The 14,060-nt window shown below is 42.6% G+C and overlaps 1 protein-coding gene across 8 annotated transcripts in view; it reads left to right on the top strand.

The window, feature by feature from the left end:
• LTBP1 (latent transforming growth factor beta binding protein 1) overlaps nt 1-14,060 on the top strand; it is a 399,079-nt gene that overhangs the window by 130,395 nt on the left and 254,624 nt on the right. For 6 of the 8 annotated variants that reach the window (XM_045079241.1, XM_045079243.1, XM_045079244.1 and 3 more), the window contains exon 4: nt 7,359-7,528. In XM_045079241.1, the coding sequence (XP_044935176.1) occupies nt 7,359-7,528 (170 nt within the window). The remainder of the gene's footprint in view (nt 1-7,358; nt 7,529-14,060) is intronic. The other 2 variants (XM_045079242.1, XM_045079246.1) reach the window with 1 other exon arrangement.

The following is a 14,060-nucleotide window of genomic DNA, read 5'->3' on the forward strand; positions in this document are numbered from 1 at the left end:
AAAGTACATAGGAGGTTGTACAGATTTTTATCTCCTCTAAAGCTTTTCATGGCCATTCCCACAGGCCATTTGCTCTTTACTCATGTCTCTTAAAATTGTTTGATAATAATAGCACGTGTTGATAACAGGGTTTTTCAGCTTTGGCCCTATTGATATTGGGGGCCAGATAATTCCTTCTCGTGGAGGACTATCCTGTACACTCGAGGACATTCAGTAGCTCCCGGCTCCTCCCCACGGGATTGAGCCCCTCACCTCTGAATCATCATGTTCAAAAATGTCTCTGATATTGCCACATACCTCTGGGGGCAGAATCACTTCCAGGAAAGAACCACTTGCCAAAGACCATTGGTTCCCAAAGTACTTGGTTCTGTTTTCCATGTTTATTAATGATGACCACCACAGTTTACTACATTTCCAAGCACTCTCCCCCCCCCCCCCCGCAATATCTACCTTCTTTCATTTCATTTCCTCAGTCCCCTACTGGTCTATCCCCCACACTTAGCTGTTTCATATACTCTTCTCTTTCCTTCTGTTCTCCAGACTTTGTGTTTGCTTGTTTCATTGTACTTCCACTGTGTGTGTTCTGGCAGACTCCGGCTCTGCCTTATCCTGTTACTGGCAAGCTGTCTGTGCTGCCCTTTGATCTCATCATCAGCAGTCTTTTACCTCCTAATCCTTTTCTTGGTCTGAAAGATAATTCGGTGTGAATGGGCTCACCACAAAAATTAGTCTCCCTTCACATGTGTGTTATGCTGTCCTCTGACCTCTTCTTAGCTGTATGTTTTTTCTTGGTCCTTCCCTCTGTGCATCTCAGCCTCAAGAACTCTTGTTTCCTCCACCAAACCGTAGCTGGCATCCTGTGTACTTGAGTGCACCGCCTCTCCCTTGAGGAGCATGTACCCATGCTTCTCAACAACTTGGAACCCATGCAGGCCACCTAGGATCCCTTGAGTTTTGTTGGCAGAAACTGGCCCTGAGAGTCTGGACATGACTCTTTGTGGCCTCCTCCAGCTCCGTTTTCTTCCCCTTCTGGTTTCTCTTAGTCTGGATTATAAACCTGAGTACGCTACACAGAGGGGAACGGTTTGGATCGCCTTAGACTGGACTTCTGTGGGAAACATTTTATGGCCTGTTGGGGGTTTCCTTCTGTGAGGTCCAAAGCTCTTTCCTTAAGTGGAAAGGGGCTTGTGTTTTGCCAGATCCTCCCACCCATTCCACAGGTCAAATAATGAATCTAGTAGAAATATGGAAAAGTTTAGTCGGTACGTGTGCCAAAAATTGCCACTCTGAAGGCAGCAGTGTAAACAGTGTGTGACTAATCCTTTCTTTTAAGGAAAGAAATTGTATGCGATTGTTTCCCCTCTGCTTATAAAGATACAGAAGTTTCCACGGACTCAGGTCTTCAGATGGCCAGGGCTATCCCTAAGTCCAGCCTCTTTTTCCTCTTTTTGTCCCTGTGTCACAGCATGCCACCTATCAAGTGTATGGCCCATTGTAGCCACACTCCTGTCACTACTGAAAACACACTGTGGATGGTACCAGTGACTCCCAACCCAGGCACGACAACCTTTCCTCATTTCATTCCTTGCTTTTTCTGCTGCAGTTGGCAGGTGATGCTCTCTCCTTTCCTCCTAGGAACTGTCTTCCATTTATTCTTTCTGGACCCACATTATTCTTGTTTATCTTCTAATCCCCCCCCCCCCATTTTCTCTCTACCTCCAGACCATGTGGCTCTGTGTTCTTTTTTTCTGAAACATTTTTGCCTTTGAAGAAGTTGGCTCCTCTTAGAACATCACTTTTCCACATCTTGGAGGCTTTCCCTAATTGCCCCTCGGAGACTTGCTCCGTTTTCTGTCTCGAACGTAATTATTGTCCTCACAAACTGACCCTTTCTTCTGCCTGCCGTAACTCAGCATGCTCCTTTGCTGTTTCTTTTCCCCTTGGCCTTGAACAAAAATAACTGTCCAGTCAACTAGGCTTGAAACCTTCCTTGTCACCTGAATCCTTTTCCTTTTGCCCCCAACTGTCCTGCCTTTAAACCTTAAGTCCTGTTGGTCCTTCGGGTAGTTTGTCTTCACCCAGTCATTTCCTCATTTATTCCTTTTAGATGCTGTCTAAACACTTCTTGCCATAGAAAGTGAAGATTTAGCTCATTTACCTCACCTCTCACTCCCCACCCTTTCTCTCAAAATCATTATTTCATTTTCATAGCCTGTGTACACCCCAAGAGCAGATTGTGCCTCTTGTTTTTCTTGTCAACATCATCTCTCAAGGTCATGAATCTTATCTGATGACTTTGCATTTCATAAGGTGAAGGCAGTGGCCATCCCAGTCTTGCCTCCCCTTCTCCTCTTCTTCTAGAATCTTCCAACCTTCTCTGGCTAACTCTGTACATTAAGATCACCAGAGTTGGGAACATGGTTGTTCCTGACAGTTACAGCATTTGCAATATCTTGTCCATGGGAGTACCACTCAGTGCTGGGGTCTCTCTGTGTGTGTCGTGGTTCGCTCTCAAGTATGCTCCTTGAAGAAGAGTGTTCCTAGTATCACGTTTGAATGTATTCTCCATTTTTCTTTCCAGTGGTTGCATTTTATACCAGATAGTCAAGTGTCTCCAACATTGCAGTTGTATTTTCCGTTCTTGTGACTCCTTTAATCCCCTGGGATCATTCTCCTGGAACTCCCTGTCTTCCTGATTTCCTGGCACACATCTTTTCAGGGGGAAAACGGGAGACCAGTCTTTGAGCTAGAGGAATCCAGAATCAAGAATGAGAAGACCTTGCTCTGGGAGAGGGGAGCAGTAAGTTTTGTGGTTTATACAACATAGTTCCTTTCTTTTAGAGAAGAGTATGCATTTTTTTTCACCCCTCAGAAGGGTGGAAGTCTGACTTCTGGATGTTCTGTTGGCTAGAATTGGGGAGGATAACTGCCTTTATATAAAGATTTTTAGTCACGACACCAGTGTTCAGCTCTACTTTTTTTTTTTTTTTTTAAATCACCCCTTGCTTTACTTGGTTTCAGGTCTAAAACTCCTCTGTGTTTCCCTGAGAAGATTGTCTCCTTTGTGCCTGTGCCCTCACTCTTGACTAGTGCCCTTACGCCTACTGGTTGCAACCCATTAGGGAGTCATGAAGTCATGAAATCAATGTAGTGGTTCAGGACTGTCACTTAAAAAAACAGATGAGCGGACAAAATCTCAAAGTGTTCTACACATGCTAAGGGTAAATAATGTTTTATAACACTTATTTTAGTTAAATAAAAACACAGACCTATATGTATATACACGGATTGGATCTCCAAGTAAAATGGACTTCTTACTGCAGGTTGAACTAAAAGAAATTAGGAAGATATTTTCCAGGCCATGGATTCCTCCTGGCTGCTACAACAGTCAGCATTTCTCAATCCAATTTGAATCTTACAGATTTGTTGAAATATCTTTTGTGTGTTTATTAATGGGTACAGCGAACCATGTTTAGTACCCTTTGCGGCCCAGGTATTGACGAATCCAAAGCCAGGCTGGAACAGGGACCTAGAAATCCAGCTCGGCTAAGTGTTAACTCCTTTACAGGATTGAGGGCTGTATGTTCTGGGAGGCCCAGTGCTGGGAGGAGGGAGGGGCACTAAGGGCCTTGGGATAGCAGCTGTTTATTAGAACAGAATATTTCCATATTTTAATGACTTGTGTGGCTGTACTGTTGTGTAAGAGCCAAATGTCAACTCTGGGTTTAAATCTTTTTTATTCCTTATAATGTTAAGGACATCTTTGGAGGTAGGTGAGACATTTTAGGTATCTAAAGCAAAACAAAACAAAAACCCCCCATTTTGAACCAGAGGTCCTACAGTTTTCATTTTTAGCTTAATTTTCTCAAATATTTTAGTTCTCTTAAAAAAAAAAAATTGTAATGCGCGGCACCTGGGTGGCTTAGTGGGTTAAAGCCTCTGCCTTCGGCTCAGGTCATGATCCTAGCATCCTGGGATCGAGCCCCGCATCAGGCTCTCTGCTCAGCCGGGAGCCTGCTTCCCTTCCTCTCTCTCTGCCTGCCTCTCTGCCTACTTGTGATCTCTGTCTGTCAAATAAATAAATAAGATATTTTATAAATAATTAAATAAAATTGTAATGCTCTGACACATCTTATGCTCACTAGTGATAGACAAGCCTCCCCACCCCCCAGCCCTGGGAGAGGAAAGAATGGAGAAAATCCAATTGAAATGAAAGGAGGGAGATCATTCCTGAAATACTTAGACAAAAGAGAAGAGTTAAAGAGGATATGTATTTGTAAGAGGTAACGAGGTGGTCTGGAGTGGAAGTAACTGAATGGTGACATTAGAGGGAAAAGTGGAGGCCAGCCGTGAAGGGAGGAAGAGAGAAGAGAATGCGAATCATGTCTTGGTGAAATAAGTGATGGCACGGCTTCTTCCATTTGCCCCAGGTGGTGCCGCCGTCCGTGGCTTTGCTTCTTTCTTTGTGGGGCTGTCATGCACAGTGGCTTCAGTCTGTTCCTGTGTGTTGACACTCTTGCCCTGGGGGAAAGGAAAGGTGATGGAGGAAGGGGAAGTGCCGTTCAGGTTAGCTCCGTATGCGACTTGCCTAGTGTTTCTATTCTAGTGACACTTAAGTACCATTACAGTGGCTCATTTCCCTAAGTCCCTAGTGGCTGAGAGTTTTTATTCAAGTTCAAGTCCCGGTAAGCCCGTTTGTTTGTTCATTACTTTCCAGGTAGGTGTACGGAAGAGGAGCCCATACATAAGCTTTCAGCTCATTTGGTGGTGCCTCTCACTTTTTTGATTCGGAAGGGAGAAAAGGGAGGACCTTGACTAGCAGGCAGACCCCCCTCCCCACCTCCCACCTGGCCCGCCCTGCGTTCATCCTACCTGGCAGCGGTCAGAGCTGGAATGCTGTCCTCTTGCCAACAGAAGCACTTCTGCCAACAGGTGCCAGCAGCATCGGGACAGGATGACAGCATAGCTGGGGAGTGAGTTGCTCCAGAGATGAGAAGAAGGGCTTCCCGTTTGCGCGAGGCTGATGGAGTAGACGTGTGGTTCTTATCATTCACCACCAGATGTGTCCAGCTGTTACGCTTTCTACTCGATCCCAACCAAACATGCTTAAAGTTCAAACCAACACTTACATCATCAAAACAAAAGTGTTTATAGCATTAAGCCTTACTTAGGCTTTTAGTAATTTAAGTCATGAGTCTAGTGATAGAGGGGGTGCCCATCCATGGAATTGTGTCTGGGAAAACTCAGGCCCACGGTGGGTTTTCCTAGGCTTTCCGGCAACTCTCCGTTTTAGAATGGTGGATCGAGGTCCCTGACTGGCTAAGAGGGAAGCACTCTTCATCCCAGCCTCTTCTTTCATTTCTTATGGATGCCTTGTCCCACAGAAGAACTCATTCGTCGGCTCTAGTTAGAGTCAGCCAAACAGGCTGACTTTATTCAGGACTGTTCCTGATTTTGATGAGATACTGTGTGGTGTTGTTTTGGGTTGCTTGATGGTTGACCTTTCGTACTCACCTGTCACAGTGTCATTTCTTCCTCTCATCTAGAGTCCCTCTTTAGGAACACTCTTTGGGGCTTTGGGATACCTTATCAGTGTGATTCTATCCCAGTCAACCATTTTCTAAGTTCTAGTATCATAGTTTGGAAATATTTTAATTGATTGAGGTGGTTTTAATGTGCCACATTCGATAAAATTCAAGATTACACTGGAAAGATCTCCTTCCATAGGCTCTGTTTGCTGTTAAAATGCTCCGTCCCAGCAGTTTTGGTAGCAATAAAGCATTTTCTAGAATTACTTGGTTATATCTTCTTTATATTATTTGATTATTTATTCATCTGGTTTAGCTAATAATTTTAGTCCTGTTCCCCAGGGAATTTTAAATCTGGGCAAAGGCTTATTATTTTAAAGTTAATATGCTGAATAATATTCTGTCATGTATATATTACCACATCTTCTTTATCCATTCATCTATCTATGGACGCTTGGGCTCTTTCCTTGTCGTGGCTATTGTAGATAATGCTGCTGTAAACACAGGGGGTGCATGATTCCTTTGAATTAGTATTTTTGTATTGTTTGGATAAAATACCCAGAACTAATATAACACTGTATGTTAACTATGCTAGATTAAAAAAAAAAAAAACAAAACCCAACTTAAAAAAAGAATGGTTTCCATTACATGGAACAAAAGAGAACTGTCCTAGAAAATGGCTGGGCCAGGGGGTGATTGTGTTCAGGAGTCCCCAAGGTTCTTGACTTGTGACAGTGAGGAAATGAGATTGTGCTTAGTTATTCTTACCATTGTTGTTATTCTCAGGAACTAGTCATTATAAAACATTTAACCAGAATAGTACAGTTTTTAATTATTATGAGATGCAGCATAAAATATTTAAATGTTAACTAGAAAAAGTTGAATGTTTCTTCCTTATCATAATTGTATTTCAAGAAATAATTTTAAAAATTCTTTTTTTCCAGTTTTTATGGGTTCACAATTTTTATGAGCCTTTTCTTCTTTGCCCTGTGTGTGTGACAGAGGTTCTATGGTACTGGTTAGGAGCGTGAGGCTCAAGGAGCTTGCCCATCTTCCCTTCTGTCATTAGGAAGGTCCCACCGTTTACTGTTCAGGCTCTGATTGTTGACTGTTGATTTTGCACAACTGGTCAACCTGGGAATTTCTTTCATAGCCCCCTTTCTGTGTTTCCTTCTTCCTTTCCCCTCTTTGCATTTCCAATACTGTCTACTTACCAGTATATATAAAATGTGCTTTTTAAATATGGGATCCTTCTCATGTATAGGTCATTGTCTTTCTTATGTATAAATGTCCTGTGTACTGCATACAGGCTGTACTAACTTTGCTCTGAATCCTGTGATAGACTCCGTCTGTGGTGGTCTGTTCAGCCTATTCTTGACTGTATAGGCACAGTCCCTTTTTACATTAAGGTTCCTTCTTTCCTTCTGCCTTTCCTTCCTCCTTTCCTTCCTTCCTTCCCTTTAAAGATTTATTTATTTTAGAGAGAGAGAGTGTGTGTTTGTGTGTGCACACGTGCGTGTATGCACAAGTGAGGGAGAGGGAGACAGAGTGTGGAGCCTAATGCAGGGCTTAGTCTCACAACCCCCAGATCATGACCTGAGACCAAACCAAGAGTTGAATGTTTAACCTACTGAGCCACCCACGTGCCCTGTGTTAAGGTTTCTAAGCATATAAGTGTTTAGTCCTAGTATTATAATTGGCAACTACAGTATTTGAAGGAAAAACTGAGCCTTGTGTGGAGTCTGTTTCCTAAGTTAAATTTCTTGTTTTCCCACCTTAGCTTTAAAAATTCATAATTAATGTCCCTATCCCGGCTTTGTTTCTTCCCAGAGTGACACCCCTTTCCTCACAGAATGTGATGATTCATCATGGCCAGACCCAGGATTACGTGCTCAAGCCTAAGTACTTTGCAGCCCAGAAGGTGATTTCGGGAGAGCAGTCCACGGAAGGTTCGTTCCCTTTGAGATACGGGCAGGGTCGAGTCCCGGCACCTTTTCAGTGTGAGTATAGTCCAGTCAATGATTTTTCTAAGTTACAGTATCTTAGTTTGGAAATACTTTGGTTTAGATGGCTTTAATGTGTCACAGTAGATAAAACCTAGGAGTCGTTAAAAAAAGAAACCAAAAGACCGAAAAACAACCCAAACACAATAAACCCACCCTGGTTCCCAAAACAATTAGACAGCAGCCCATTTTCTTTATTTTTGAGGACTGGCAGTTTCCTTGGATGTTGGCAGAGTCTGCAGTGACCTGCCTGTAATTTCTGCAAGATGGTGCCATTTCTGACACATGCTTGGTTTCCTTTTAGATACAGTTGTATGCCTGACATGTTTACATTGATAACATATTTTCTTTAGTAAAATAGCCAGAATTCATGCCCTTTGACATGTCTGAAATGCCCTGCATTACTCTCTGAGGTTCACCTCCAGTGGCTATTTTTATGACCCGAGTTCCACTTTTCAGTATATGGCGTGGATGGTGTGGCAGGTTTTCGTCTGAGTTTGTAAAGTGTATTGTATCGGTGGCCAGCTTGGTTAATATCTCGCTATGTGGGAAGCTCAAGGACAAGCCCTGGTGCAAAGGGTGGGGAATGTGATGATTTGTGGTTTAGGTGTTACAGAGTGTCTGCTGGCAGCATCTGGAGGAAATGTTCTGGAGTTCAGAGCCGAGAGAGCGAGACGCACGCGCTCGTTCCAGCAGCTTCCTGCTCCGTCTCACGTTGACTGATTGCCTCCGCCACAAGTAATGAAAGAGAATGCCAGTTGTTTGGTTGAAAAGGAGTGTCTTTCACCACCAAAAAGAGTGAGGATAGCTGAGAGAGAGTGTTTACTGCTGTTGGGTCCTTCAGACATCTCTGTCTGCATGGGTTTGGTTCCATGGGCCTAGGGCCACCTCCCTGAGTTGGTCACTGTTCGAGAGTGGTTGACTCTTCCCTGAGAATTGGTGACTTAACAAAAAGAGTATCTCATGTAAGGTTTGCACGTTGCACTTTTCGTTTTGTTTTTTGTTTTTTGTTTTGTTTTGAGAAAATTCTGCTCAGTGACCTGAGGCTGGATTCCCCAGAGCAATAGTAGTTGGATGAGGTTGACTGGACAAGCAAGCTCTGGGGATTTTCAAAAGGGAACAGTGGAGAAATCCTATAGATGATCTCCTTGTCCACTAGGCAAGACACTTCCCCATTATTTGTGGAATAATCGAGGTGTCCATCTTGTTTTTAAAGATCCTTTGATTTAAGTGCTTTATAACTTATTCTTTGTGAATATCCCTGAGTATATAGTATTTGTCTACTCTTAATTAAAAAAAAATAACCCCAAAGAGGTATTTATTATTTCCTTGGATTTTTATATAGATCAAGGATTTCATAGATGCTTTCCAGATTTAGAGTGTGATAGGAGGAGAGTTTTTGGAACCTTATACTCATACTGGTAAAGGAGAGAATTTTGAACTGTATGGAAACATCAGGAAAAGATGGTCTGAAAACCACTGGTATAAAACTAGAGATAATACTGGTTTTGATTTGTTGATGATTTGTTATTGGAATGACGGGTCCCACAATGTGTGTGTGTATTTTAAACTCTCCGACCTTCTGAGAGGTCTTCTGGACCAGAAATGTCTTCTGGAAGATGAAATTACATTTTAGAAAAATAGGAAGAGAAGTTTATCTGTATTGCCCCTAAATTTCTCACCCATTCTGTTTAAATGTCGTTTTTCCACAGCTGGGAACTAGTAAAGTAATTCAGACTAACACATAATCACAGTGATGGGGTTCTCTGCTCAAACTCCCCAGAAGTTAGTGAAGAAAAAAAAAAAAAAAAGGCTTAGGAACTAATTGAAATAGGCATTTGGGAAGGCCAGGAAAGGAGATGTGGCTATTTTTTGCTGAGCCCAGAACTCTGTTGAGAGCTGGAATGCTAATAGGAAAGTTTTAGAAAGAGGTAATTTGGCAGGACCATGAGGATACGGATATGGCAAAATTGAGTGAGAACAACAATAGAAAGATTAAAACTAGAAAGGAGGGACAAGGAATACTAAGAAACTAAAGGTAATGTCTTTGCCTTAGGTGAAAAGAGCCCCCAAGGAAACCTTACATATAATAGAAAGGGAGAAAAAGTTAGCAAAGTCCAGGAAAATCAGGAACTTCTAATGTCTTTACTTTCATCCTTATAGAAGAGATCAAATATAAACAGACGAAACTCTCATTTTGCTGAAGAATTTTAAGGTCCAGTTTTAGGTGTAGATCATCCTGACTCATGAGAAAAACAGAAGATATTACCAGCAGGTACGGATAATATGTCTTGGAAAGAGACTTAGCAACCAGCAGCCACCGTCGTTACTTTTGGGAAACTTCGGCAACTAAAGAAAACATTGAGGTTGGCAAAAGCCAAGAGTTGTTTTCCCTGTTGAATTGAAATAAAAGAGGTGGTCTGCTGTAGTGAATGTAAGTTTAATAGCACCATGCAAACAGCATTCACGATACTTACTGGGAGCTCTCAGCATTGTGTAAATTAACCACCTTGTAATAGGGGAGCCATAGCCCTGCAAGCCCAAGTGAATAAGGATTTGCTGTTGATGCCCAGGAGACCAAGAGAGAAAATGGTCAGAAGGAGCAGGAAAAGGATTACAGTGGTGGGGGGTGTATGTGATGGGTCCAGTAAAGCAAAGTGTGTTAATATGTTATGTCTAGCACTCTCTAGATAAAGTAGATAGGCAGAAATGAACTCCCACATTGCTACGGAGGTGTTCTCTGCTGTAAAGCATGAGCATTTTATTAGAATTTCCCAGAGATTTGATGACCTGATGCGCCATCCCTTACCGCTGTGCACATTCTGCGTTCCCTGTTTTCGTTCTGTGCTTTGCCATCCTTCTGAGTCACTTCGCAGGTCGCTTGACATCCTGTGTTGGGCGTTGGCTGCTTACTGGTTATCTCTAGTGACAGATTCATAGTGGAGCTATGCTTTATTCATTGGTCTCAAGAATTTAATTTGCATGAGTATCCGCTACAGCAGGGGTCTGTAAACTTTCCCTTGAAGGATCTGATAGTACATACTGCAGGTTTGGTGAGCCAAGGTTCATAATCGTGAGGATGTTATAGATAGGTTCTTACGTGACTATTATAAATGTGACATTTAAAAATGTGAAAATCATTCTTAGCAGATGGGTTGTAAAAAAAAAAAAAAAATTATTTATTTCTTTTGAGTGGCTGGCTTGATTATTCTCCTGGGTGGTCAAGTATGCGAGGTGCCGATCTAGTGACTTAGTCTGTCAGTGTACAAAAAACTTCTAGGTTTTGGGCTTGTAGGTAGCTAGGTCATACCCATTGAGCTAAAAGCTGTCCAAGAGGCTCTGTGTGTCACCAGCTGTCACCTTCATTGTCCCTGTCCCCGCAGTCCACCCTCCTCACCATCATGATCTCAGATACATCTCCATTCGTTCAAAGGCAGCCAAAAATGTATGAGCTACTAGACCACTCTTGTCTGATAAGTCCGGTTTCCTTTCCTGTTAGAATGGCAGGCCACACAGCAATTGGAAAAATAATGGATGTCACTCCTGTGTTCAAGGAAAGCCATTTAATATTGACAGAAATAACATTTTTGTTGGATGAACCGGTAACTGCCATCTGGCTAGACTAAATCACATTAAGCTATCACCTGAAGTCCTCCAAAAGTTACACATCGTGACTGTAGGACCCATCGTTTCTGCTTCTAGGTATATGTCCAAGAGAATTGAAAACATGTGTTCACACAAAAACTTGTATACAAATGTCCATAGCATTATTCATAACAACCAAAAAGTGAGAACAACCAAAAAGTCTCTCATCTGATGAAAATAGAAACCAAATGTGGTGTATCTTACAAGGGGTCGTTCAGCCATAAAGAAGGAATGGAATACGGATGCGTGCCACAGCGTGAATGAACCTTGAAAACATGTGGAGTGAAGGAATCCAGACACAAAAGGCTTCAGATCACATATAATTCCATTATACGAAATGTCCAGAACAGGCAAATCCATACAGACAGAAAGTAGATTAGTGATTGCTAGGAGTTGAGGAGAGGGGGAGTGATTGTTTATGGATAAGGAGTTTCTTTTGGGTTGGTAAGTATTGTGGAATTAGGTAGTCATAGTGGTTGTATGACCTGTGAATATATTTAAAATTTTAAAGTAATGTGTGTGTGTGTGTGTGTATAGTTAACAAAACACTTAGCATGAACTCCAGGAATGGAACTCCTTGGGCTCTCTCTAAGTATGGTATGGGCTGAGGGGTCTGCTTTATCCAGTATCTTCCTTGGTGACTTCTAGGAAAAAATTGAGTATATAAACCAAATTCTGTTGTATTTACTTTAGTATTTATAATCCAGAGGAAGAAAAGTTAAAGTGACTTGATAACCATTTGAAAGATCATTTTACAAAAAACAGTCGAGATTATTAGTATAGCATACGTTCAGGGGCAAACCCAAATAATTCACACAAAAAAGAGATTAGTTTGGCATAACTTGCTAGAAAAAGGCCTCGAAGGTAGTGAGTGTCCATACGACTGTCTGCTATTATAGTAAAAACACCATGGGATGCTTGATGATGCTAAAAGCAGAGATTATTTGTTATAATCTGTGGTGGAAGGACATTTTTATCTTCAGGGTTGTAAGTACTAGACAGCTTCCTAAGAAAGGTGGTAGACTTACTTAAAAAGGAGGTTATTAGGATGAGCAGAAATATTCATATAACTGAAGTGGTTTGGAGGTTCTGCAAAGAGTTCTAAGAGCTAAAGGACTGGGCAATCCGTCTTAAATATACATCCGCTTTGTCTCTTTTTCTATTGCATTTTAGGATTTGGAAATATTTAGAAATTTAAACTTCTCTAAATCAGATTTTCCATTGCCAGTTCCAGTTGTTTTCCTATCAAGGTGGACCTAGCTTTTAAAACAGGTTATGTATATTTCAAGGTCACCTACAATTTTAATTTCATTTCATTTAGATTTTCTTTAATTTCATTTAAATCTTAAATTTAATTTCAAGTTTCATTTAAATTTTAAATTTCAGGAAAGACACATGTCCACTTTCCCATACTACCTTTTTAAAGTTTTAAAAGCAGATACAAGTCAGATTCTTGAAAGAATTGCCAGTTTTTCCCCCAATGTGCTGAAATACGGGGGAGAGATGGATTGCTGGCCTTTCAGACACATGGTCCTGTTAAATCACAGAAGTTCAGACAAGCTCACTATTTTCAGTGGTAAGTGTAGCCTTACTGCTTGACGAAGCAGCCATCGTGGTTCAGGAAGCAGATACGCCGCCCTCGCTGGGCCCCTCTTGACAGAAGAAAATATAATCCTGCCTGCACTGGGACCCCCTTAGCCCTGGATCCTGTGGTGTCTGTTGACTTCTCTCAGGTCCTTGAAACAGATCAGCCAACTCAGCAACCAGCCAGTGACTGATCACAGGCTACCTGAAATTCCTGGCTCCCCCACATGAAGGTGGAGTAGTCACCCGGGTCTCAGGCTGGAGATGGGGAGGCAAAGACGCTATTGTTCTCACAGCAGCAGTGAGGCTAACCCTTGCATCTCAGTTCTGGCATGACTGTAGCCCCCAGTCCCAGACAGTGAAGAGCATGGGCCCTTGGGCACGAGACCTCCGCTTTGTACTTCTAGTGACACTGGTTGAGTGTGCTAGCAGGAGCCCCCAGGCTTTGTTCCACGTGACATCAAGAAGCATAACAAGGTGTGGAAGCATCTCAGGGATTGCTGGTTAGGTCTCCCCCTCACTCCTGTGTTTGGAGTGAGGAGTGTGTATGGTTGCAGACTGATACAGCAAAGAGATTCCCTGTAAAACCATGCACTTCCTGGTTGTCCTCACTGTGGGAAGGCAATGCTTCTGCAAAGGGTCAGAGCTGACAAGGAGTTTTTTCTTTGGCAAAACAAATCCAAAGGTTACGAAGCCAGCCCTGTTTGGCCAGGACGGTTCTGCTTATCCCAACCACTTCAAGAAGGTAGATAAAAATACTGCTAAAATGCTCTGGTGCCCAGTGCCAGTCTGAGTCCTCACAGGGGGAGAGTCTGTGGTATATCTCAGATAGCCCACCATGGGACAGAAAGAAGGTGATGTGAAGAAATGACATCAAAGTCATCCTTCACCTGCTGGCCCTTCCCAAAAGAAGAGAGAAACCCTGAACTGACAATTGGGTAAAGACAAATGTAGATGCAATCGGTAGAGTTGAGGAAATGCAAGCCAGATTGTTCTGCATGGGACGGACTGTGATTGGGAGATCTTCAGGGGAGGAGCAGTTTGAAAATGCAGGTCAAGAGGAGTGGTCCCGAGAACCACCCAAGCCTCACTTTAGGATATCAGTGTGAAGAGAGAAAGGAAAGAGTAGAAGGAGATATTGCATGTGCTGGCAACTCCCCATGTCTGCGATGCCCTCACTGACAGTCACTGATTGGTGAGAGCCCCACTGGGACAAAGTTCTGCCCATAGACAGAGTGTGCACTTCGAGGGAAGGAGAATTCCATAGGTGCACGTTCTGCTGCCCTGATAGCCCTCCCTG

The sequence above is a fragment of the Mustela putorius genome, unplaced genomic scaffold, assembly GCF_011764305.1.
Source record: "Mustela putorius furo isolate JIRA1106 unplaced genomic scaffold, ASM1176430v1.1 tig00000281_pilon_pilon_pilon, whole genome shotgun sequence".
NCBI classification, from domain to species: Eukaryota; Metazoa; Chordata; class Mammalia; order Carnivora; family Mustelidae; genus Mustela; species Mustela putorius.